Here is a 27,214-nt window from a genome sequence, read left to right on the forward strand (position 1 = left end):
ATTTCATTTATTGATTTGCAAATATTAAACCATCTTTGCATCCCTGGGATGAATCCCACTTGATCATGATATATGATCTTTTTAATGTGTTGCTGGATCCAGTTTGCCAATATTCTTTTGAGGATTTTAACATCTATGTTCATCAGTGATATTGGCCTGTAATTTTCTTTCTTTGTTGTGTCTTGACCTGGTTTTAGAATTAGGGTAATACTGGCTTCATAGAAAGAGTTTGGGAGTCTTCCCTCTTTTTGGATTTTCTGGAATAGTTTGAGAAGAGTAAGTGTTAGTTCTTCCCTAAATGTTTTCTAAAATTCACCTGTGAAGCCATCCAGTCCAGGGCTTTTGTGTGCCAGGATTTTTTTGATTACTGCTTCAATTTCACTCTTTGTTATCAGTCTGTTCAGGCTTTCTGCTCCTTCTTGATTTAGTTTTGGAAGATTATATGTTTCTAGAAATTTGTCCATTTCATCTAGGTTGTCAAGTTTCTTGCCATATAGTTGTTTGTAGTAATTTCTTACAATCCTTTGTATTTCTGTGATATTGGTTGTGATTTCTCCTATTTTGTTTCTGATTTTGTTTATTTGGGTCCTCTCTTTTTTTATTGATAAGTCTGGCAAAAGGTTTGTTGATTTTGTTTATATTTTCAAAGAACCGGGTCCTACTTTTGTTGACCTTTTGAATTCTTTGTTTAGTCTCTATGTCATTTAATTCTCTCATCTTGATGATTTCCTTTATTCTACTTGCTCTGGGCTTTGTTTGTTGTTGTTCTAGTTCTTGCAGCTGCAAAGTTAGATTTTTTATTTGAGATTCTTCTATCCTTTTTAGGTAGGCCTGTATTGCTATAAACTTTCCTCTCAGGACTGCTTTTGCTGTGTCCCATAGATTTTGGGCTGTTGTGTGCTCGCTATCATTTGTTTCCAGAAACTTATTGATATCTTCCTTGATGTCATTGTTAACCCATTCAGTATTTAATATTATGTTATTCATTCTCCATGAGTTTGAATGTCTTTGAATGTTTTTCTTGAGATTGATTTTTAGTTTCAAGGCATTGTGATCTGAGAAGATGCTTGATATAATTTTAATTTTCTTGAACTTGTCGAGGCTTGTTTTTTTGTCCTACCATGTGGTCTATCTTTGAAAACGTCCCTTGTGCATTTGAAAAGAATGTATATTTTGCTTCTTTGGGGTAAAAAGTTCTATATATATCAATTAAGTTCACTTTGTCGAGAGTGTTGTTCAATGCCTCAGTATCCTTGGTGTTTCTTTGCTTTGAATATCTGTCCATTGTTGACAATGGGGTGTTAAAGTCCCCTACTATGAGTGTGTTGCTGTTGATATATTTTTTGTAGTCTTCCAATATTTTCCTTCTATATTTCAGTGCACCTATGTTGGGTGCATATATGTTTATCAGGGTTACATCTTCTTGATGGATTGTTCCCTTAACTATTATAAAATGTTCTTCTTTGTCTCTTTTTATGGCCTTTGCTGTGAAATCTTTTTTGTCTGATATAAGTATTGCTACCCCAGCTTTTTTTTCACGTCCCTTTGCTTGGAATACTTTTTTCCATCACTTCACTTTCAGTCTGTGTAAATCTTTTGTTTTGAGGTGTGTCTCCTGTAGACAGCATGTATGTGGGTCATGTTTTCATATCCATTCCGCTACCCTATGTCTTTTTATTGGAGCATTTAATCCATTTAGGTTTAAGGTTATTATTGACAGGTATTTATTCATTTCCCTTTGTATCTGTGTTCTTCTCTCTCTCTCTCTTCTCTTTCTTACAGCATTCCCTTTAGCATCTCTTGCAACGCTGGTTTGGTGGAGATGTATTCTTTTAGTCTTCCTTTGTCTGAGAAACTCCTTACTTCACCTTCCATTTTGAAGGAAAGCCTTGCTGGGTAGAGTAGTCTTGGTTGTAGGCCTTAGTTTTTCATTGCTTGAAATATTTTTTGCCATTTCCTTGTGGCTTCTAGTGTTTCTGTTGAGAAATCAGTTGATAGCCTTATCGGAGCTCCCTTGTATGTTATTTGCTGTTTTTTTCTTGCTGCTTTTAGGATTCTCTCTTTGTCTTTGAATGTTGCCATTTTAATTATGCTGTGCCTTGGAGTAGGCCTTTTGGGGTTCATTTTCATTGAAACCCTCTGTGTTTCCTGGACTTGCATGACTTTTTCTCTCATCAAGTTAGTCAATTTTCTGTCATTACTTTTTTAGTCAGGTTTTTTATTCCTTGCTCCTCTTCTCCTTCTTCTGTCCCTGTGATTCTAATGTTGTTTCGTCTCATGTTGTCCTGCAGTTCTCTTAAACCCTCTTCACTCTTTTTAAGTGTTTTTTCATTTTGTTGCATTGTTTGGGAATTTTTTTCTACGTTGTCCTCTAACTCACTGATCCAATTCTCTGCTTCATAGCCTTCTTTTGATTGATTCTACTATGTTCTTCAGTTCAGAAATTGTATTCTTCATTTCTTTCTGGTTCTTATGGATAGTTTCTATGTCCTTTTTTATGCTGGTGTAGTTCTCAGTATGTTCCTTATAGCTTCCCTGGAGCTCTTTATAGTTTTCCTGGAGTTCGTTATAGTTTTCTTTGAGTTCGTGGAGTTCATTGAGCTTCCTCATTACTATTGTTTTGAATTCCATGTCTGGATACCTCGCTTGCTTCTGTGTCATCTATCCCTCCTCTGGGAATTCCTCCTTTCTTTTTGGTGGAGTGTTGTTTTTGTTTGGTGGGGTGTTATTCTTCCTCCCCATTTTGGGCACTGGTCTTGTTTCTGCTTCTTAGATTGATCTGCTTTTATTTTCTGCCTTTATGGTGTGAACTTCTTGTATACAGTTGTTGAGTTGCTGTCTCCAGTTGAAGCCACTTGGAGGGGATCAATCTACTTAAGTGATTTCTCCCATAGCACTTGGGATCCTTCTGTACTGGAACCTGGTCTGCTGCTCTCCCAGCTCTTTCTCAAGAGCCAGCACCCAAAACTTATTACAAAGTGCCTCTAGTTCATTTCACTGTCCTTTGTCCTCAGCCAGAGGCAAGTGCATTCTCTTGTGAAGGCCAGGGGCGGTTGACCATGTTGTGCACCGGGTACAAGGCGGGTGGTTGCTCTCCTGTTCCGTTGGCGGGTGAGACCACTACTCGCTGCTGGGCGGGTTTGTTGTGGGCCTATTAGGGTGGGTGGTGCGTTGGTTTCACACTCGTTTGGGCGGGTCTGCGTGGCACCTGCGGCCGTGTGCGGCTGGCGTGTTGGTTTTGTGTCCGTTGGGGCGGGGCCACAGGCACTTGGGCTCGGCGGCTGGCGTGTTGGTTTGGGCCTATTGGGGCGGGCCGAGGGTGGTTGCCCGTGGTGGCCGGAGCGCTAGCCTCGCCCCTGCTGAGCCCGTCCCAGGATTTGGTTTTTCGCCGGTTGAGGCGGCCCGGGCACCTGTGCGCAGTGGAGGTGGGCGTCTGTGAGCTGCGGCCAGCCTGCTGTTCTTGCGCCCGCTGGGGCGTGCCTGAGTAGTGCCTGGCCAATTGGCTGGCGCGTTGGTTTGGCGCCTATTAGTATTCTAATTTCTGATGTAACTGAAGTAGGGGAGTGGGAGATGGGGAGAGGCTTACAGAGACCTAGTAAATTGATGATCCACCTAGCTGGTAAACAGCAAGCTAAGATTCACACCCATGTAGCTGAATCCAAAGTTATGCTATTTTTACTATTCCAATAAATATTTGAAGTAGTTGTTGCATTTAGTTTAAAATTATTTACTGTGTTGTAAAGTCCAGTGAGTTTTAGCTTTACATTGATGGTTGCCTTTATAAGATATACAGATATTTTGCGAATTTAAAGTTTAATTATTGGTAGTAATTTCCAGTTCAAAAGTAGACCAGAACTTAACTTGGACATCATGTTGGTCATTTGATAGCATTCAACAGACAAGTCAATGTTCTGCCTTTGTGGTTTATGAGTTTTCCTTAGCTGTTTTAAAATTCTGGGTCTCTTCTCCTTGATTCATAGAACGCTTTCATACTTCCAAATGGTTTTTAAAAAATTTTAGAAGAATTTTAGTATGTAGAACGATATAACAAATACACGAACAGTGTAGCTTAAAAAAAATTAATTTGAAAAGGTAATACATACTTTCTACTTTCTGTGTCTTGAGGATTGTGTATGGTGGACAGTTCGTTTAAAGGGAATTGTATGATATGTGGCCCTTTGTGAATGGCTTAATTCACTTGCATAATGTTTTAATATTCATCCATGTTATAGTATGTGTCAGTATTTCATTTCTTTTTATGGCTGAGGAATATTCATTGTATGGCTATATCACATTTTTACAATTCATTCATCATTGATGGACATTTGTGTTATTTCCCCTTTTCGGCTATGTGAATAATGCTATTATGAACATGCTTGTACAAGTTTTTGTTTAGACATATGTTTTAAATTCTCTTGAGTATATACCTAGGAGTGGAATTGCTAGGTCATATGGTTACCTATGTTTAACCTTTTGAGGAACTGCCAAACTGTTTTCCACAGCAGCTGCAGCACCATTTTAATTCTTGCTATTAGTATGTGAGGCTTCCAATTTCATCACATCTTCCTCGACCCTTGTTACTATCTGGTGTGAAATTGTAGCTCATTTTGGTTTTGATTTGCATTTTCTGGATGGCTAATGATGTTGAGCGACTTTATATGTATCATTGGCTATTTGTATATCTTAAAAAAAAAAGATTTTATTTATTTACTTTTAGAGAGGGGAAAGGAGGGAGAAAGAGAGGGAGAGAAGCATCCATAGGCTGCCTCCCACTTGTGCCCGGACCACGGACTGCCCTCAACCCAGGCCTGTGCCCTGACCAGGATTGGAACCATGACCTTTCACTTTGCAAAACAGTGTCCAGCCTACTGAGCCACCCCAGTCAGGGATGTATATCTTTTTCTGAGAATGTCTGTTCACATCTTTTCTCTATTTTTAAAGTAGATTATTTGTCTTTTTATTGTTGAGCTGTAGAGTTCTTTATATATATATATATATATATATATATATATATATATATATATTCTAGCTATAAATCCCTTATCAGATACTTGATTTGCAAGTGTTTTCTTTCAACTTTTTTGTTGGTGTCCAATTTATAAATATTTTCTTTTGTTGCTTGTGCTTTTGGTGTCATGTCTAAGGAATCATTGTCTAATTGGAAGGCATGAAGATTTACATTTATGTTTTCTAAGACTTTTATAGTTTTAGCTTTTACATGTAGGTCTTTGATCCATTTTGAGTTGATTTTTGTATATGAAATGAGTAAAGAGTTCAGTTTCATTCTTTTGCATGTGGGTATTCATTTGTTCCAGTGTCATGTGTTTGAAAGGCTACTTCCCCACTGAATTGTCTATGCACTTTATCGAAAATCAATTGATCAAAATGTGAGGGTTTATTTGGGACTCTTCAGTTCTTTTCCACTTGCCCCTATATCTATCCTTATGAAGTAAGTTTTGAAATCGGGAGGTGTGAGTCCTCCAACTTTGTTCTTTTTCAACTTTGTTTGGTTATTCTGAGTCCCTTGACTTTTCATGGACATTTTAGGATCAGGTGGTCAATTTCTGCAAAAAAGCTAGCTGGTATTTTGATTGGGATTATGTTGAATCTATAGATTAATTTGGAAAGTAGTACCATTTTAACAATATTACATCATCTTTTTCATGAACATGAGATGTCTTTTTATTTATTCAGGTCTTTTAAATTTTCAGAAATGCTTCGTCTTTTCAGAACATAATAGAGATAGTTTTACTTTTTCCTTTTAACTCTGGATGTGTTTTATCTTATTTTATTGCCTAATTGCTCCTCATTCTCTTTTACTGTTGCATAGTATTTCATTGCATGGATATGCCAGAATTATTTTTGCTAGTCTCTTATTGATGGATAAATAGGTTGTTTCCAGTATCTCGAAGTTACAAGTACTACAGTGAACAACCTATTACTACACAGAACATCAGTTTTCAAACTCTTTCATCTCAGGACTACTTTACCTTCTTTTTTTTTTTTTTTTTTTTTTTTTTTCCTTTTTCCATATTTTTAATTACCATTATTGCACCAATACACTTTATATACATATATCTTAAACTTCATTCAAACTTTTCAGCAATTCTAATACATAATATATTATCATCTTGAGAATACAAAGAACACAACATGGAGAAAGATTGAGAAAATAGGTTCCCAATAGTTAGTCACTAGTGATTCTATAGACGTTCCTTTTAGTGTTTTCTATGGAATTTTAAAATGCTCTGTAAGAATAGAGCTGCCTGGAAGGGGAGGCAATGAAAAGAAATGGACCCAAAGTTAAAAGGAGTCAAAATGGCAATCCAGGAGAGAATATAATTTGAAACTAAACATAAGGACTCCCTTCAGCCAGAGTATACACATCCAAATAGTTACTAAGGGAAGAGAGGATATCTTTTCATTCCATCCTCAAAACTGGTCATTAACAAACAAAATAGGTAGTACCCAGTCACCTGTGGAAGGGAACTCTCTTCACAGCATCGTAAAAGGAATGGCAGGGCAGAGGGAAAGGAACGTGGTGGGAGAGCAACTTGCCTTTGAGATACCCTGGGTGATGGGTGTCAACACTGTCATTTGGACAAAACCTATCACAGCTAAAGCGATGACTCTCCAACTTCCCTCATAAATGAGGATACATGTAATAGCAGCTTTTCTGATGAAGAGCGAGATGGATTGAAAATGTTTATGGAAAGGGGCCAGATACCCAGGCAGCAAGGCAATGTGGGTAGTGAATAAGAGTTAAGTGCTTTCAACCTCTCTGCTCTACAAATCAGATTAAGAACTCTAACCCCTCAACTTCAGGTTGAAATAATCAGGCAAATACAAAATAACACTTCAAATGTAGCAATTAGACGGAGCTGCAAGGAAGAACAGAAGGTCCTTCGATAAGCTGTTTTGTTATGCTGCTGACGAGATGCTGTAGGAACGTAACTCTTAATGAGCCTACGCTAAAACTGGCTTTGTTACAAGTGGTTTAGCTTCAAGTCACGGACCTATTGACATTAAGTGAGAACTGACTGTAAACACTTCTCTACAATATAACCTGGAAAACACAGCTCCTTAAACCTCCTTCATCCAAGAGACACCCACTGATTGAAGATGTTGTATATTCAACACCCAAAAGAACAGTGGAGGTGCCACCAACATAACCCTCGTATCACAGAGAGAGACATGTAAACACATGAGAGGGTGATGGAACTGCACCCAGCACTGGGTGTTCACTGAACGGGGTAAGCCTGAAGGAGGACATAGAGCAAAGACCCAAGAAACAGGCTTTTCTCCATTCTTCCCTATCAAAATTCTGTATTTGTAAACACTGAGGTCTGTCTGTCTATTTGCAGAGTCTTGGGTTAGTGGAAAGGGAAATTTCAGGACTTTTGTTTCCCCTGAAATTGCTAAATAGGGCTTCACAAAGAGGGATACAAGGGTCATGAGATAATTCTGAAATATGTTAAAGAATTTAAAAAATGGAGAAAAATTTTGCAGATGTTAGGTCATTTTCCCCTCACAGAGACCCTGGCCTTTGGAGCTCTGCATAGTCAGCCACAAGTATGATAAGACCTACTATTCCCCTGCCTTGATAGTGAAGAGGAGATAACAGATAGTACTTTCTCGGCTGTACAGCAAGTAACAACACAGGGGAATGATATAAACCAGCTTGAACGCAATGGAGAAGCTATGAAAAAAGATTGTCCTGTAATTTTGGCTCTGGGGAGAGAAGGGATTCCTAACTTCCCTCACAGATTGGTGCCCTCAAGGTCATTTTATTCTTCAAGTCTGTCCTTAAGCCAATGCTATTCAGAACTGGACCCAGTTGGACGGTTGTGGGGCCTGGTTTGGAACAGAGCTGGGTGCAGTACTAAAGTCTCCCCACAAGTCATTGCTGGCAGAAACTGGAGTTGGTGTTGGTGCCGTGACAGGGGCATCCAAATCTAAAAGGATATCTGCATCACTACCTCCATGGTTAGATTTTGGAATGGGTGGTGGAGTGACATGATTGCTGATGGCAACTGAGGAGGACGGCGGGGGAATAGTGACTTTGCCTCCAGGTGGGGGTGGGAGTAAGCTTAGGCCCCCAGTCCCTGCAGTCTTGGGCTTAGAAGTGCCTCCTTTCTTGGTTGTAATGTTCCCAATACTCAACTTGATGGTCTGTCCTTCCTTGAAGCCCAGATCCAACTTGGGACGTGTGTCCATTTCCTGAGATTCTTTGGAAATCTCAGATTCCTGCTTTACCCACTTGAAGTGATCTTGCAAGGAGACATTAAAGTCGAAGGCATCACCCCGATCTGTGAAGCCAATGCCAATGAAAGCACTGCGCCCAGTACCATCCTGGATCCGGATTACAAAGTAGCGGCTGGAGTCTGTCACTGTCTCCACAGCAATACCAGGATACTGTTCTACTGGTGCCTGAGCAAAGAGTTCCCCTGAAACTTTATCCTCGAGTTTGATATAAGCAATCTTCCCTTTTGAAGTGATTCGGAGGCGACCAGTCCAATCAGGCTGGTCTAATTTCCAGTCAGATGCCCTGTAACCGCGGTTGGAAGCCCTGGGCGGAATCCGGTAGACGCTGACGTCGGGCTTTACGCACAGGACAGACTCGTACTCCAACTCCGCCGCCATCTTGGCTCTGCTGTCAACTTTACCTTCTTAAGTATAAGTAGTACATTTGGACATAGAATATAATAGTCATTAGAATTTTGTTTTTCTCATAAAGTTGCTCAGTTTGTATTTGGCAAAATTGTTACCTAGGTATTAAGAATGATATAAAACTAAATTATATCACAAATCAAATATTTAACGAGAAAGACTCTGGGTCCCTCGGAATGGATGAAGAAACTATTCAGACACTCACCATCTGAGGAAGGGAGGGAGGGGGTCTTTTCTGAGGAAAATTGCCCCATTTATTTATTAGCCAGGGTTTTTATCTACTTCCTACATGCGGAAATGCATAAAAAAAACATGCAACCCCTAACCAAATGGTTGGGAATGATAATAAAGGGAAATGCAGATCAATACAGGGTTGAAACCCCCAGGTATTTTACACAAGTTCAAAAACATTTCCTCTTACTTAATTGTTCTGTTTTTGACATTCTACTGACAAGAATTTGGGGCTCTTCAGAGAAAAACAGAGCAGGTTCCCTTTTCCTGAAAAACCACTTTGCATTTCTATTCTACCTTTAAAACCTCTCAGAGGGTGGGATCATAGCAAGCACGAAAGACAAAAACCAGCCAGTTAAGACCCAGGTTCCTGTTTTCAGGCTGGGCTCCACACAGGTGTCGTCAAAGTTTTTTGAACCATGCCTGCCTGTCTCCCACAATTTAATTTTGAAATAGAGCGTTTAAAACAATAAACAAAAAAACTGATTTTTAAAATCTGGTCCCCATGTTACTAATTTTAATAGATTTTAGTTCACAAATGCCTGTCAGTACTTCATTAATCAGCAAGATGAGTGTGGGGAGAGAAGAGTACCCTGTACTAAGGGAGCACCATATTCAGATGCCTGAAGATGAATGAGACTGTGATAGCATATACTTTGGTTAAAAGCAATTTGATCATCACAACAGTTTGGCTTGAACAGCAATTTGGCTGAAAATGAGTATCACCTACTCTGTTTTTTTCCAAGTATTGGTAATTTTTGTGCATTATGGATTGTTTTTGGAGCTTTTGTGTCAGAGTTTTCAGGAAAAGTTTGTCTACTATTTGCTTTTGGATTTCTAACTGATTACAGAAAAATTTATAATTTTGATTTTTTTCTCTGTAGTGAGCATGTTTTTGTAATAAAAAACAATGAAGGAAGATATATTAAAGAAAAGGGTCTGAAAATTTCAGGATTTGTAGAGTTTTTTCTCTTAAAAAACTTTTTCCATAATAAATTTCAGTTATACGTGCTTGTCTAGTTTGGTTACGTTTTCATTTTGCTGAATTGCTGAATAATACTCAACAAAGATTTTTATCAACTTGCTGAGGATTTTTTCCATGTTGTGAATAAACATGAAAAATATTGGGAACTGAAGTCTCTTAAAAATTAACTGTACTAAGGTAGGATTCTGAACTCACTTGCATCTAATATATGTCTCTGTCTTTTTCTTTGTTTTTAGTTGAGGTTAATTTTTCTTGTTTTCCTTATATGTAAAAAGGATAGCATATTCACTTATTCAGCATTCAGGATGCCTCACCATTCAGTGCTGTTTACTGATCAATGTGGATAACCCTTTATAAAAGCAACTTTTCATCTTTAGCATTTCCTCTTTGGAAATTTTAGATCAGTTGTGATTTCAATATTGGGTTGGAGTTTGTATAGTAAGAAAGTGTAAGCTAAAAATTGGGATATTATGTGATGCTATTAAAAGCGGAGGCATCTGAAAAATATACTGGAGAAGCAAGGAGTACCTTCCCCCATAGGCCATCATGGAGAAGTTGTGGAAGAAACAGAATTTATTGTGAAACATAAATATGACTATAATTACATTGAGTTTGCTCCTTTGTGAAAAGAAAACAAAAACATGAATGAACCAGTAGGGATCAAGGTAAAGACACTGGTAATGGCTGGATTCAGCTAAGTAGCAGTGTCTAACTTCCTAATCTAGATAGCATGGAGTGTACAGAAATTTGTTAGTTGTGTTAGGATGCTTTCACCCTCAAGTAATAATATCCAAATAAAAATTACTTAAAGTAAAGCCATAAACTAACTAAGATAGATATAATCTAACAAGAATTCTGGAGGTAACATTCTTCTCTTGTTGGTACACGGCTCAATGATAACATCTGGCACCCAAGTGCTTTTCTCTGTGTTATATCTAGCACATTGGTGATATCTTTCCTCATGATTGTAAAATTGCTGTAGCAGTTCCAAAGTACATATGCAGACACAGCTAAGTACTGTGTAAAAGAATAGCAGTTTCTTCTCATACAGATCTCTTTATTGGGAAGAAAACCTTTTCCAAAGGCCTGCCTGCCAGCTTCAGTTTTCTTTGGCCCCAGTAGCTGGGAATGGGTCAATGCCCATGCCCTTGCTGTAAGGGAGGCGAGAAGGAGGACTTCCTGCCACTTTTAGCTTCTGAAGTACAGGGAGATTCTGCCAGCAAAATTAAAAGGGTGGAGGGGACAATTGCTAAGTTGGCAACCAGTAGTGTTTCATGTATTTGCCACAGAAAATAAATGACTGACGTTGTGCTGATTGTGATAGTATATTTCCTTAATACAAGGTGGAAGAGGGATGAACTTTTGTTAAATATGACACTGGTGGTTATGATGCTTGAGGTTTTATGTTCAATGCATTGAGAAATATGCAGATTCTAATTCTCTTTGAAAACTATCATGTTCTCTACGTTGAGAAATTTGCAGTCTAGTTCCCTTTGAAATCTCATATTGTGATGAGAGTTTCAACATTATGCCTCTTTTTTTTGAACAGCTTTTTACCATTGACAGTGACTAACCTGTGATATTTCCTCTGTTGCTAGACAAGTAGACAGAATAGAAACTTATCCTCAACTTCTGGGGAAAATCTGGGATTTATAATGAAATGTCAGATGTTCAAATGATTTCAGCAGATTTTCAGGCGAATCTGCCCTCACTAACTTATTCTCATTGGTGTACCACAAAGCAAGTGGCTTAAGTTAGTTAGAGGACTAATCTGGCTTTTATGTTGAGATTAGGAGTTCTTGTCTTTGTGCTAAGGGCAGAAATCACAGCCTCTTGGATTCAATGTTGTATAGTAACACACAATGAGAAGCACAGTTTGGGATAAGTCTGTTTTGAAGGTACATGGAGTGCGCATTCAAGGTTATTGTCCCCCATAGTTTCCTTATCAAATGTGGATCCATTATGATTGCTTTCTTGGAGGGACATCTGAAACAATGAAGCACAAAGTGATTCCATCTTAGATTCTAGAATTTGGTATCTGCCAACATCAACAACGAAAGTTCTGGTCAGCTATTAAAAAAAAATCGGTGATGTGTCTGACAAACAGTATGTCAATAAGAAAGTGCTGAAAGAGAGGCAGAAGTTTCAGGACTGCAGAAGTAAAGGAAGTTTCTGATGAAAGACTCAAATTAAAGCAGTACTATTTATTCCTACCTTCATTTGTATTTTTTAGGTTGAATATAAAATGGAATTATTTTGAATAATAATTATTTGGTATATTTTTATTTTAATGCATTATAAACTTTGTCTTCTGTAATTTCATTTTCTCTCTTATTTCTTTTAAATTATAACATAGCCCAGACTTGTGTGACTCAGTTGGTTGGGCATCATTCAGTAAGGCGAAAGGTCACGGATTTGCTTCCCAGTCAGGGCCCGTACCTCGGTTGCAGATTTGATCCCTGATCGCAGGGGTGTGCAGGAGGCAACTGATTGATGTTTCTCTCTCACATCATGTTTCTCTCTCCTTCTCTCTCCCTTCCCTTCTCTCTAAAATAAATAAATAAAATATAACATAAACACTAAAAAAGTGAATTAAACTATATTAGAGAAGCAATCACAATTGGTTTTAAATTAATCAGAAATAATTTAAGTGGAAAAAACAAATACCCAAGCCCTGAGAATTTCCAATTTCTTGCCTCTTAGTGTTTTTATTTATTTTAGTATTTTTTTAGAGAAAATTACAAAGTGTATGAATGAGAATAACAGAAAGAGTACCCTGTAAGTTCGGAATAACTGCATTTTCAACTACAGGGTATTCCTCACTGATCCAACTCTTGCTTCTGAACTCAGAAATGAAATAGATGGGACAGAGAGGAGAACACTTAGGTTTCATTCCTAACCTATTTCTATAGATTCATTTTATTTCTAGTCTATATCACTATTCTTTCATATGGGTTCTTATTATGGAATATTTAAGTTAAATTTTTTTTACAGTAATCAGTTAAAACAGTAATTGACAAAAAATGAATTAGAATTTTAAAAAATTCTGAAAAATGAAAAAAGTAATATTTAAAATATGTATCTAGGATCATAAAAGCACTTTACTTATTAAAGTACTAATAGTTGAGAAAAAATAACTAGATATATTTAGTCTCCAATTTTAAAAATTAATTTTTTATTTTGAAATAATTTTATTTCTAATAATTTGAAGTAATTTTTTCTTTATAGATTTTAGATTTACTTAAAAGTTGCAAAGATAGCAAATAGTTACCTAACCCAACTTTCTCTAATGTTAACATCTTACATAGCCATGACATAGTTATCAACACTGAGAAATTAACTTTGGTGCCAGTTGGGTACTGGAAATATCAGGTGGAACACTTTGTAAAGTGTATGATTGTCCTATGCCTTAAAATAAAATTGAATATAAACTAATTGAAAAAAGTTATAAAAAAGAAATTCACTTTGGTTGCAGGTATATTATTTCTGATTGTCACGTCACGTCAGCCAAATTGTGATGCTGACCAACATGCTTTTTGCCAGATTACCTGGAACTGCACTGTTGATGTTAGTCATGTTCACTACTATGCCCTTAGCCCTTTTAGGTGGTATGATTTGGTACAAATGTGACCTTAATTCCCTGTTCATCAGGCTGCAGATGACTGATTACTTTTCAGGTGGGTGCCCAGCCATGTTTAGTCTAAATGCTGACCAGAAACTTATGATGTGAGGTAGTCTGAAAGGCTTTCCAATTTTAAGTTCACTTCTAATCTATGTGTATTTTTTTAATGTTTAAATTGAATTTATTGGGGTGACATTGGTAATTAAATTATAGATTTCAGGTATACAGTTTTACAGTACATCATCTGTATGTTATATTGTGTGTTTACTACCCCCAAGTCAAGTCTCCTTCCATTACCATTTATCCTCTCTTCACCCTCTTCTACCTCCCCTACACTCCCCTTCCTTTTGGCAATCCCCATAGAGCATGAGTGTTTCTTTTTTCTTCCTTCCTCCCTTCCTTCCCTTTCTTTCTTCTCTTTCTTTCTTCATCCCTTCACTCTTCTCACCCCATCCCCTACCCCCTCTCCTCTGACAGTGACCAGTCTGTTCACAGTATCCATGAGTCTGTCTCCTTTTTGTTAGTTTGTTTTGTTCATTAGATTCCAAATATAAGTAAAATCATATGGCACTTGTCTTTCTGTGAATGGCTTATTACACTTAGCATAATATTCTCCAGGTCCATTTATGCTGTTGCAAAAGGTTGAATTTCTTTTTTTCTACTGCTGAGTAGTATTCCATTGTATAAATGTACCACAGTTTTTTAATCTACTTATCTACTGATGGGCACTTTGGCTGATTCCAAATTGTAAGTAATGCTGCAGTGAACATAGGGGTGTATGTATTCTTTCAAATCAGTGTTCTGTGTTTCTTTGGATATATTGCCAGGAATGGTTATAAGGCAGTTTCATTGTTAATTACTTTTTTTTAATACTCTTTAAAAAAATAATTTGTTTGTTTATTTATTTATTTTTAGACAGAGGGGAAAAGAGAAAGAGAGGAAGAGAAACATCACTATGTGGTTGCCTCCCACTTGTGCCCCCAAATGGGGACCTGACGTGCAACCTAGTTATGTGCCCTGACTGGGAATCAAACCAGCGACACTTGGCTCGCAGGCTGACTCTCAATCCACTGAGCCACACCAGCCAGGCATTGTTAATTTTTTGAGGTAACTCCATACTGCTTTCCACAATGGCTGTATCAATCTCCATTCCCACCAGCAGTGCATGAGGGTTCCCTTTTCTTCACATCTTTGCCAACACTTGCTGTTTTTTGACCTATTGATGACAGCCATTCTGACGGGTGTGAGGTGATATCTCATTGTGGTTTTAATGTGCATTTCTCTGATGATTGGTGATATTGAGCAGTATGTTTATTGGCCATCATTATGTCCTCTTTGGAGAAATGTGTATTCAGCTCCTTTGCCCATTTCTTAATTGGACTGTTTATTTTTTTGGTGTTGAGTTTTATAAGTTCCTTACAAATTTGGATATTACGCCCTTATCAAATGTATTAGTGAGTTATGTTCTCCCATTCAGTGGGTTCTCTTTGTTGATGTTTTCCTTTGCTGTGAAAAAATATTTAGTTTGATGTAATCCCATTTGTGTATTTTTTATTTGTTTGTTTCCCTTGCCTGAGGTGATATATCAGAAAAAAATTGCTATAAAAAATGTTTGAGGGACTTCCAGCCAAGATGGAGGCCTAGACTGACATGCTCCATCTCCCTCCACAACTAAGAAGGAATACATCTACTGCAAAACCAGAAATAACCAGAAGTTCTAGAAAATAAAGCTACTTGGGAGTCCAATGTATGAAGTTATAAAGAAGTGGTGCTCGTTCGGATGGGAAGGAGGGGTGAAGCCGGGGCGGAGAGGTCAAGCTGTGCTGGCGGTGGCAGCTGTGGCGACAATGGCGGATGGTGGTAAGCGCAGATAGCCATATTTAAAAAGAGGCAAGAAACACCTGGGAAGCACCTTCGGCGGGAGACTAGACCCATCAGCTCCCGATTCCAATGCTGGGAAAGGCAGACCCCCATTGCCTTGGACTGTGAAGGCTGGAGGGGGTGGGGACGGAGGAAGAAGCTCCTGGTCTCTTAGTGGAGAGTAAACAGCAAGAATCCATCTTAGACCCCGCCTTCACACAAAACGCCGCCATGTGGTGAGAAGGTCGCCCAGTAGTGATGAGTGTATGGGACTCTGCCCCCTATAGCATAGGAGGTGTGACAGTCCTGCCCAGGAAGCAAAGGTAAACACAAAACTATCAGAATGACAAAGTTCATGATAGAGATCCCAGTGACGCAGGTGACCAGCCAGCAAATATCTGATCTAACGGATTAGCAGATAGGAAATCTTTCTGAGGGACAGTTCAGACCTTTGGTTATAAGAATGCTTATAGACCTGACAGTAGATCTTAAACAAGACGGAGAAGGAATGAAAGCTAGACCTGAAATGAATGAAAAGACATACGAAACAAGTGGTCAGGGAAAGAAAACCAGGGATCAAATCAACAAATCGGAACATAGGGAAGGAACAAACAGTCACCCAGTGTGGAAAGAGGAAATGAAAAGTGAGGAAAATGAAGGGAGGCTCAGAAACCTATGGGATAGCTATAAGCGGGTCAACATCCGAATCATAGGGTTGCCAGAAGGTGAAGAAGAACTAGAAACTGAAAACTTATGTGAAAAAAATAATGAAGCAGAACTTCCCTAACTTGGGGAAAAAAATAGACTTAGAGGTCCAGGAAGCACAGAGAGTTAAAAAAAAAACTGGACCCAGGGAGAACCACACCAAGATACATTATAATCAAAATGTCAAAAATTAAGGATAAAGAGAGAATCTTGAAAGCAGCAAAAGAGAAGAGAATTATGTACAAAGGGGTCCCAATAAGACTCTCAGCTGATTTCTCAAAAGTCTGTATGCAAGAAGGGACAGGCAAGAAATATTCAAAGTAATGAAAATCAAAAACCTACAGCCACGATTACTCTATCCAGCGAAGCTGTCATTCAGAATAGAAGGGCAGAGAAAGTGCTTCCAGGACGAGGTAAAACTGAAGGAGTTCATCACATCCAAACCACTGTTATATGAAATGTTAAAGGGACTTGTTTAGGAGAAAGAGGATCAAAACTATGATCATTAAAATGAAAACTGTATTACAACAACCAACAACAGAAGCTAGGGAATCAAAACAAAGGCAAACTGAGTAGGCAATGGGAGTGGGAAAAGAATCATAAGTATGGGAACATTGCGGGGAGGTCAGCTGGGAGCGGGAAGGGGGAAAGGGAGGGAGATGGTACAGGAATTAAGAAGCATAGTAGGAGGGAGTGGAGTAGATAGGAAGATGTTGAGAGGAACTATTTGCACAACCAATGGGAATGGACTAAGGGAGGGGACAGCTGGAGGAAAGGGGGGTCACTGGGTGGAGGGGAACAAAGGGAAAAGAAATTGGGACAACTGTAACAGCATAATCAATAAAGCATATTTTAAAACAATGTTCGAGATTTTACAGCCTATGGTTTCTTCTAGGTTTTTTATGGTTTCAAGGCTAACATTTAAGTCTTTAATCCATTTTGAATTTACTCTTGAGTATGGTTGTCTAGGTTCATTTTTTTTTGCATTTATCCAATATCCCAACACCATTTATTATATGTTATAACATTGTATGTTTTTGTATCCTTTGTCAAATATGAATTGACTATAAAGGTGTGGTTTTATTTCTGGGCTCTTTATTCTGTTCCATTGATCTATGTGTCTGTTTTTATACCAGTACCATGTTGTTTTGATACTATCCTTATAGTATAGTTTTGATAGCAGGTAGCATGATTTCTCTGACTTTGTTCTTCCTCTCAAGATTGCTGTGGCTTTTCAGGGTCTTTGGGCTCTATAAAATTTTGGAATATTTGTACTAATTCTGTGAAATATGCCATTGGTATCACGATAGGAATTACATTGAATTCACAGATTGCTTTGGGTGGTATGGACTTTTTAAAAATTCTCACTTATGGATATGTTTGTTGATTTTAGAGAGCGAGGATAGAGAGAGAAAGAAAAACATTGATGTGAGAGAGAAACATTGCCCAGTTGCCTCCTTTGGGTGCCCTAACTGGAGACCGAACCTGCAACCTAGGTACGAGGGGGGGACCCCCCAAAAACAGAATTTATTTATAAAAAAATAGTGTATTCTTACATGTTTAAACTTTAGCCATCTTCAAAGTACACCTGTTGAGATTTTTTTCCACTGTTCAAATGGTTTTTGAATTCATTGATTTTAATGCCGTTTAATGCTTCTGCCATTTTTTGTTTCACCTCTTACACATTAGCAAAATGTTTCCCTTTGAGGACTTTTTTTCATTGGGGGAAGCAAAAAATGTTGCTTGGGACAAGATAGGGTGAATAGGGAGGGTGGGGCATGGCGGTCATTTTGGTCAAAAACTGCTGAACACCCATCATGAAATGGGCAAACACATTGATAGAGTCTTCAAAAAAAAAAAATTTACTAAAGCCAAATGCAGCCTCTCACAATAATGCCAGCTGGTACACTGATACAGATAGTTTCCTAGAATACTCACCTAATAGGGGATGCCTGTTTTACAAGGGGCTTGCCCTCCAGAAGATAATTTCGTTTTTTTTTTTTTGTGTCCCCCCTTGTATGAGCCCTGACTGGTTATCAAACCTGCAGCTTTTTGGTACACAGGATAACACTCCAACCAACTGAGACACCTGGCCAGGGCTACTAGGGACATGTTAATGATATTAATTCTTCCTGTCCGTGAACACGGTATATGTTTTCAGTATTTGTATCTTCTTCAATTTCTCTCTTCAGTGTCTTAGAATTTTAATAGCACAGGTCTTTTACATCCTTGGTTAAGCTTATTCCTAGGTATTTTGTTTTTTTTTATGCAGTTGTAAGTAGGATTGATTTCTTAGTTTCCCTTTTTGCTAGTGCATTATTGGTGTATAAAAATGTAACTGATTTCTGGATATTTATTTTGTATTTTATTTTGTTGAATTCATTTTTCAGTTTTAATAGTTTTTTGATGGAATCTTAGGGTTCTCTATATACAGGATCATGTCATTTAAAAATATTGTCTGTTTTACTTGTTTCTTTCCAATTCGAATGCCTTTTAGTTCTTCTTAACTGATTTCTGTGGCTAGGATTTCTGGTACTGTGTTGAATGAGAGTGGTAAATCAGACATCCTTTATTCCCAAACTTAAGGGAAACACTTGTTAGTTTTTGACCATTGAATATGATATTGGCTGTGGGTTTGTCATGTATGGCCTTTATTACGCTGAGGTATGTTCCCTCTATTTCAACTTTGCTGAGAGTTTTTATCATAAAACAGTGCCAGAATTTACCAAATACATTCTCTGCATCTATCAATATGACCATATGGTTTTTATCCTTCATTTTGTTTTTGTGGTGTATCACGTTTATTGATTTGCAGATATTGTACCAACCTTACATTCCCAGAATAAATCCCACTTGATCATGATGAATGAGCTTTTTAATGTATTGCTATATCTGGTTTGCTAATAGCATCTATGTTTTTCAGGGATATTTGCCTATAATTTTGTTTCATCGTAGTGTCTTACCCCATTGACATCAATGGATAGATCTTCCAGACAGAACACCAACAAGAAAACAGTGGCCTTACAAATTAGACCAGACGGGTTTAATTGCTATCTTAATAGTATTTCAACACATAGCAGCAGAATTTTTTTTTCAAGTGCTCATGGAACATTTTCCAGGAGGAACCACATGTAAAACCAAAGAGCAGATCTCTATAAATTTAAGAAAATCAAAATCATATCAAGCATCTGCTTAGACTACAATGATATGAATCTAGAAATCAATCACAAGAAAAAAAACAAAAATACAGGAAGACATGGAGTCTAAATAACATGTCTAAACAGTGAATGGGTCAGTAATGAGATCAAAGGAGAAATCACAAGATACCTTGAGACAAATAAAAATGAAAACACAACTTAAAATCTGTGGGATACAGTGAAAGCAGTCCTAAGAGTAAGTTTATACCATCACAGGCCTTCTTCAAGAAACAAGAAAAATCTCAAATAAACAAAGAACTTGAAAAAGAAATAGAGCCCAAAGTAAGTGGAAGGAAGGAAATCATAAAGATCAGAACAGAAATAAGTGAAATACAGTCTTAAAAAACTAGAGTGCAAAAAGATCAATGAAACCAGGAGAGGGTTCTTTGAAAAGATAAAGAAGATTGACAAATCCTTAACCAGACTCATCAAGAAACAAAAAAGGAGAACCCAAATAAATCAGAAATGAAGGAGGAGATATAACAACTGACACCAAGGAAATACAGAGGATTGTAAGAAAATGTTATGAACAACTATATGCAAACAGATTGGACAATCTGGAAGAAATGGATAAATTCCTAGAAACACACAATTTTCCAAAACTGAATCAGGAAGAACAGAGAATCTGAATAGAGAGATTACAACTAGTGGATTTGAAACAGTAGTCAAAAAAATTCCCAAAGAACTAAAGTCCTGTACTGGATGGCTTTACAGGTGAATTTTACCAAACACTCAAGGAAGAACCAATACTTATCCTTTTTAAACTATTCCAAAAAAAAATTCAAGAGGAGGGAAGACCCACAAGCTCATTTTACGAGGCCAGCATTATCCTAATTTTAAAACCAGGTATGCGTATCTTTATAATTGACCCCCCTCCCCATTTAAAATGTAGTCTAAGTGTCTTTAAAACAAAACAAAACAATACAAAACAAAAAAAAAGCTTGATTAAAATGATATGCATTAAGTAACTGCCATAGTTCACTGTGGCTGGAGTGTCTATATGTGTGTGTGTCTGTAGTGAAAGAAGGGAAGGCAGAAGAAATGGCAGGAGCTCACCAGATGGTGTATCTATTCATAGGACCAATTTATTGGCTCTGTTGTATCTTTGTTCTTTGGAATTTTTGAATCTAGAGATGGGGCAATAGGTTTTCAACTGTTGCCTTTTCAGATATTGCCTCTACCCCATTCTATCCTTCTTTACTTTATCTTCTGTGTTTCTTACCTACTGTTTTTGTGCTTTTCAGTTTTTCTTTTTCTGTGCTTCATTCTGTAGATGACTAGGGTCAGGCAAAATGCTGCCTCCATCCAGTGTTCGCAATACTCTGAATCATCAAATGATGCAAAACTTGGTTACAAGACTGCAGGGACTGGTTTACTGTCAATGACTGTTACCCTGAGGCTGTTGCCCTTTAGGGTTACAGGTCATTATGGAGATCCTCTCTTTTTAGACTCATCATTTTATGTGGGTCCTGTCTTCTGAATTATGTTCCCCATACCTTTTAAGACCATCAAACACATATATTTTCCTTCATGATCAAATGCCCTCAGACCAAAAGCAGCTGTAATGCTAACTTACTCTAGATGCCTGGTTTTCTCTTAAAGTTTTAGCTGGATGATTCTTTAATATCTTGTTATCTGTTAGTGACTTTTAAGAATTAAAAAAAAAAGTATCTTTCTTATTCTTCTTAGTTGTTTTCATAGAAATAGTTGGCTTGAATCTAGCTCATCATTTTGGAAAATTGGAACTTATGTCATTATTTGTGTTTTTAATTATGTCTAATATTGGTCATGATTAACTTAAAAAAATAAACACAATATCCTTTTGTAATCTCCTTGAAGTTGTACTAGATGTATAGGTTCATATGGGGAGCAAAGATATCTTCCATTACTTTTTGAGCAGAAAAGAGTATGGGGCATCTTTCATTATAGTCAAAGAGTCTCTTGTTTTTCAGTAAAGCTTTTATAGGCTAAATTTTTTCCTTCTGCACTTTGTGTTTTTGTTTTTTAATTTTAGGGAAATTATCTTGATGATTTGTTTCAGTTTCAATGGGATTTAGCTTAAAGAAGGTACCCTGTGATTTTTATATACCATCTTTCTAAAACTCCATAATTACATTGTTTTTACAAAAGAAATAGAAAATTATTTATGTTTTTTATGTGGTCTTGATATCCAAATTAAAATATGGTGGTTGTCTACTTTTAATTTTTAAAAACTCTTGGATACTTTGATTTATCAGAAATAAAAAACAGTTTATAGTTTATTTTTGTCTGTTACACTTTACTTTGATTTACTTATCATGTAGGAAGTATATATTGAGCAACTGTTATTGACCTGATACTAGGGTAGTTGGTGAGCAAGACACACAAGAACAGAGCTTTCATTTTTAGTCGGGTGGTTAGAAGTGGGAGGATTGCTAGACAGGAAATAATAAGATGCTATGCTACAGGAGAATAGAGAATATGTACTTTATATGGGGTCATTGTCGGGGGCCTCTTCAAGGAAGGAACATTTAAATTAAAACCAAAGAAAGACACAGAGGCGAACAAACACAGAAGCCTGTAAAGATGAGGAGACAGAGAAGTATGGTTCCAGTGGGAGAACTAAGTGACAAGGAGAGAGCCAACCTAACGGATGAGGAGATAGCCAACCTAACAGACCCAGAGTTCAAAACACTGATGATAAAGATGGTCACAGGCTTGACAAATATGCTTAAGTATGGCAGACGCATAAGGGAAGAAGTGAAGGCTATGCTAAATGAAACAAAGGAAAACCCAAACAAAACCAGTGGGAAGAGAAGGAAACCAGGGTTCAAATCAATGGTTTGGAATATAAGGAAGAAAAAGACAGTCAACCAGTATAAAATGAGGAAACAAGAATTGAAAAAAATGAGGAGAGGGTTAGGAACCTCTGGGAAATTTTAAATGTGCCAATATCCAAATCATAGGGGTGCCAGAAGGAGAAGAGGAAGAGCAAGAAATTGAAAGCTTATGTGAAAAAATAATGAAGAAAAACTCTCCAAATTTGGTGAAGGAAATAGACATACAAGTCCAGAAAGCACAGAGAGTCCCAAACAAGCTAGACCCTAAGAGGACCACACCAAGACACATCATAATTAAAATGCTAAAGGTTAAAGATAAAGAGAGAATCTTAAAAGCACCGGGAGTAAAGCAGAGTTACCTACAAAGGGGTGCCTATAAGACTACCAGCTGATTTCTCAGAAGAAACTTTGCAGGCAAGAAGGGACCTGCAAGAAGTATTCAATGAGATGAAAAGCAAGGACCTACAACCTAGACTATATCCAGCAAAGCTATCATTTAGAATGGAAGGGTAGATAAATTGTTTCCCAGATAAGCTAAAGCTGAAAGAGTTCATTATCACCAAGCCATTATTATATGGAATGTTAAAGGGACTTACTTAAGAAAAAGAAGATCAAAACTATGAACACTAAAATGACAACAAACACACAACTATCAACAACTGAATCTAAAAAAAAAAAAAAAAAATCCAACTAAGCAAATCAGAATAGGAACAGAATCATAGATACGGAGATCGTTTAGAGGATTATCAGCTGGGAGGGGGAAGGGGGCAAAATGGGGAAATGGTGCAGGGATTAAGAAGCATAATTGGTTGGTACAAAATAGACAGGGGTAAGTTAATAATATAGGAAAGGGTGAAGCCAAAGAACTTATATGCACAGCCCATGGACATGAACTAAGGGGGTGGGATTGCTGGAGGGAAGTGAGGTACTGGGCAGAGGGGAGCAAAGGGAAAATAATTGGGACTACTGTAACAAAATAATAAAGTATACTTAAAAAATAAACTAAAACCAAAGAATGAGTTGGAGAAACTTATATAAAGAGCTGTGAAAACAAGGGAATGAAGTGGCATGTGTAAAAGCCCTAATTTTGGAAAGACCTTGACATATTTTAGTAATGGACAGAAACCAATCTAATTATGGTCGTTCAGGTGAAAAACAACATGTTTTGATTTTGGAGAGGTAGATCATGTATGCAAGGGCTTTACAATTTACTTTGTGTTTCAGGAAACCCCACTGAAAGTATAGCAGGCATAAATTTTCTAACTACAAATTTAAATGTGCAAAGATGTAATTTTATTTCTTTATAACTAGAAGTTCCTTAGTTTACTACTGGGTAGTAAAAAAACAATCTTTCCAATTTAGGATGAAGTCAGTAGCTTCTGGTTTAATTTAATTAATACTAGGTAAACTCAGACCCTTGGGTAAATAATCAGTGCCATGTGGTAGGCTCTAAGGAGTTACATAGAACAAAGAAAGCTGGATATAGGGGTACCAGGGAGTGACCTACTTCAGATAAGGGGAAAATCCTTTACATGTTTCCCTGGGGAGGGGAAAGGGCCCGTTCCAGCAATCAGCATGCCTGGGACAGAGGGGAAGTGTTGATTAGTCTCTTGAGGGGGTTTATGGGAAATAATTTCTGTTATGGTCCAGTCCATTTCAAGGGTCAAACAGCAGTCAAGTCATTGAACAGTGTCTCTTCCACACTTAAGTTTGTAATATTCAAAGTCATGGGTTTAGAATTTTAAAAAGCTCTTTACTCTTAAGCCCTTAGATACTGCAATTTAAATTCTTAGTTTTTAAGAATTATGGTTGCAGTGGATTAAAGACCTAAATATAAGAGCTGAAACTCAAAAACTCTTAGCAAGAAACATAGGTGTGAATAATTGGCCTGCTAACTGAAAGGTTGGCAGTTCGACCCCCAGTCAGGGCACATGCCTGGGTTGTGAGCCAGGTCCCTAGTTTGGGGCATGTGAGAGGCAACAGATCGATGTTCTCACATTCATGTCTCTCTCCCTCTTCCTCCCTCACTTCTCATCTCTAAAAGTAAATAAATAAAATCTAAAAAAAAAAAAGAAAGAAAGAAATGCAAAGAAAGGAGCCCTGGGGGATTGTCAGCACTTAAGGGTTGAGTAGAGAAAGGAAGGAATGATCTGGGATGTTGAAAGAAGAGTATGAATTATCATAGAAGCTTCTTCCACTTAATTTTAAGCTTTTTGAGGGCTGTGATTGCCATGTTCATTATCTTATCTCCAGTTCTTGTCATAAAGTAGGGTTTCAGTAAATGTTAAGTGAAGGCTGAGAAGTTTTAAGACCATGTAGTGTCAAATGTAGCAAATAGGTTAACTAAAACAAGCACATATTCTATAGAATGGTTTCAGTGGAGTCTCCATGGTGGAGATAAATGGTAGGGTGCTGAGGACTGAGTGAATAATTTTGAGAGAGTGGCAACAGGAAGTGAAGACATTCTTTTCAGAAAGTTTGGTTATGAAAAAAAAGTAGATCTAGGATAGTAGGTAAAGGACATGTGTCATGACAGAGACTTCAGCATGTTTATATGCTAAATGGAAAGAGTCAGTAAAAAGGGAGAAATTGAAGGTATGGACAAAAGGAAGGTATAGGAAAAAGGAAGTTTGTGAGATTGATTGAAGGAATGGAGTGAAAATACTGAGTTTGAGTAGGAATAGGAATATAGTTTGCACTGAAGTAGGAATAATGAAAAAGGGATGGTATAGATGGAAAAAGTGTTTGGGTGGAGGTAAGGAATTTGGGGTATCAACACACTTAATGTACTTTTTCAGTGAAATGGGAGATAATGTCATCAGCTGAGATTATAGGGGGAAAAGGAGGGTGATTGTCTCAAGGTCTGGGTCGTTCTTACTCAAATATAGCATAGTATTTTGTAGCCATAACTGTAAACTGGATGAGCTTGACAGGAACTTAATCCTGTAAGTGTAGCCAACTGCAAAGAAGAAATCAACAGATAATTGACCAAATAGTGTATATAAGCAATAGCTAAACCTCTCTTTGGGGAGACAGAGTTTTGGATGTGAATCCTCCTCCTTTACTTGCTGGAAGTAAATAAAACTACCTAACGACAACCATGTCTCGTTCTTGAATAGAACACCTCAAGTGGCAAAACCCTTGAGTTCAGCAACAATTGCAAGGGGAGAGTTTGAGGAAAAAGGGAAAATTTTGAGGCCATTGAGGGAAATGAGAGGACTAATTGAATTGGATTACTTAGAAGAATTATAATAATGAAGTTTTCATGATTCTGGTATATATAGTTGTGTGATTATTTTTACCCCCATCTCAGGCCTCACCAGCCTGGATGTCTAAGCAGACAAGTTGAGCAGTTGGGTTGATGTTGGTCTGGATTTTACAGGCCATTGTGGCAGAAATGGTAAGGAGGCCAGAGATTCCAGTACTGAGAATGTTTAAGGTGATGGGCCATCAAGTCTAGGCTGAAAAGGGAACAGATGAAACAAGAAAGTATTTGCTGGAATATAAAGTGGTCAAGATGGATATTGAAGTTTAAGATTAAATAGGAGGAATGGTTGCTGGTCCTGACTGCATACAACCTCTGGCTGTCAAATGGGTTTCTGAAGTGGAGAAAAAGTGAAGGTTATCGGAGTTGAGGAGGTAAGATAACTGTAAAGCTTGAGTGTTAACAGCAGTCAGCTACACAGGAAGTGAGTTGCTCAGAATGGTGGCAGAGCAAGGGGTGTAAAGATTTTCATCTGGGTTCCAAAGTCTTTAGTGAATGTGGAAGAGTGACCAGAAGGTCAATAGACACCAGTAATAAGGAGAGAGGTAGCAACAGATGACATAAACCTCAGAAGAGGTACTTTTATTTGAGGCTAAAGACCTGTGATAGTGAACAAGGAATGACTTCAATGCTTTGCATCTGTAAGTGGGAGAAAGAATAGCTTGCACTGATATTTTAGTTTAGACAAGAAGATTGCTAGGGTGTTATTTAAATTGGTTTGGGGTTTAGGGTATTTGTTTACAGTGGAACAATGTAAATGATTATCAGGAAGTATAGCTATTGTAGGGTGTGTGATTTTCAAAGAGGGGGAGAATACACAGCAGAAGTGAGATCAGAATCCACAGGAAAGAGGAATTAATTGAAGAGGCTTAATTAATTAATTATTCGAGTGGCTTACATTTTCGATGATTGTGGTAGTGATGAAGAACATGGTGGTCTTAGCTGATTTCATAATTTTTATTAATCTGTGGGAAAATGGGTTTACACTGACATACTGAGATACTGGCTTACACACAAAGCTAGATGACTTCATCATGTTCAGGTATACTTAACAATGTTTAGCATCTGTGGCCTTTGCTCAGCATGCCATAAAAAAACCTTAGCATGCAGCTGTTTTCTTCTTTGGCAAGCCTTAGTCCTGGATGAGGAAGAAGGCAGGGGTGGAAATGATTGGTGAAACAGGTTAAGCACTTCTGAAAATCCTGACACATATTGCTTAGAAAAAATTCTAAATGGAAGGGTAGCATAATTCGCAGTTCTAGTAATGGCTGTGAATTTCACAAATGGGCACAATAAATGCCAAATGAAAAAACATCATTTGAATATTGATTTCAAGTGTACACAGTGGATGTAGGTGAGATGTAGAGGGATGGCCATATCTTGATAATGGAAAATGTTCTTGTCCTTAATAGTTGATTCCAGGGCAGATGATGATGGAATAGGATCCACACAGTGTCTTGGATAATTGAATGACTGCTCTGATTAGGGAGACAGCCACTTGAAGCCACTGAGCACTGCAAGAATGGCAAATAAATGATGTTCCTTTCCACTACATGTACCTGTTCCAGGCAGAGAATCTGTGTGCTGGAGCCTGTAAGGAGATATTACTGGTTTATTAAGGGTACAACTCAGGAACAGCCAAATGGAAGAGGGGCATAGGGGGAGATATGAGGGAAAAGGCATGGAGCGTCCATGCCCTCTCCAGGCATATCACCCTCCCAGCCCCTCCATGTGTTCATCAATTGGGAAGGTAATTTTGTTTTTTTAAAAACAGGTTTTATTTTATTTTATAAGATTTTATTTATTTATTTATTTTGAGAGACGGGGAAGGGAGGGAGAAAGAGAGGAGAGAAACATCAA

The 27,214-nt window shown here is 37.7% G+C and overlaps 2 protein-coding genes across 7 annotated transcripts in view; one reads left to right on the forward strand and one right to left on the reverse strand.

Moving 5' to 3' along the window:
- SHLD2 (shieldin complex subunit 2) overlaps window positions 1-27,214 on the forward strand; it is a 206,886-nt gene that overhangs the window by 4,547 nt on the left and 175,125 nt on the right. The window lies entirely within an intron of this gene.
- On the reverse strand, window positions 6,966-8,649 carry LOC150010427 (adaptin ear-binding coat-associated protein 1). The gene has a single exon (XM_090279505.1). The coding sequence runs from the start codon at window positions 8,641-8,643 to the stop codon at window positions 7,822-7,824; it is 822 nt and encodes a 273-aa protein (XP_090135631.1). The 5' UTR covers window positions 8,644-8,649; the 3' UTR covers window positions 6,966-7,821.

Source organism: Furipterus horrens, unplaced genomic scaffold, assembly GCF_987537825.1.
Source record: "Furipterus horrens unplaced genomic scaffold, mFurHor1.1.pri manual_scaffold_5, whole genome shotgun sequence".
Lineage (NCBI taxonomy): Eukaryota > Metazoa > Chordata > Mammalia > Chiroptera > Furipteridae > Furipterus > Furipterus horrens.

Coding starts and splice junctions, on each gene's coding strand:
- LOC150010427 (XM_090279505.1), bottom strand. CDS start 8,643: ATGGCGGCGGAGTTGGAGTACGAGTCTGTCCTGTGCGTAAAGCCCGAC.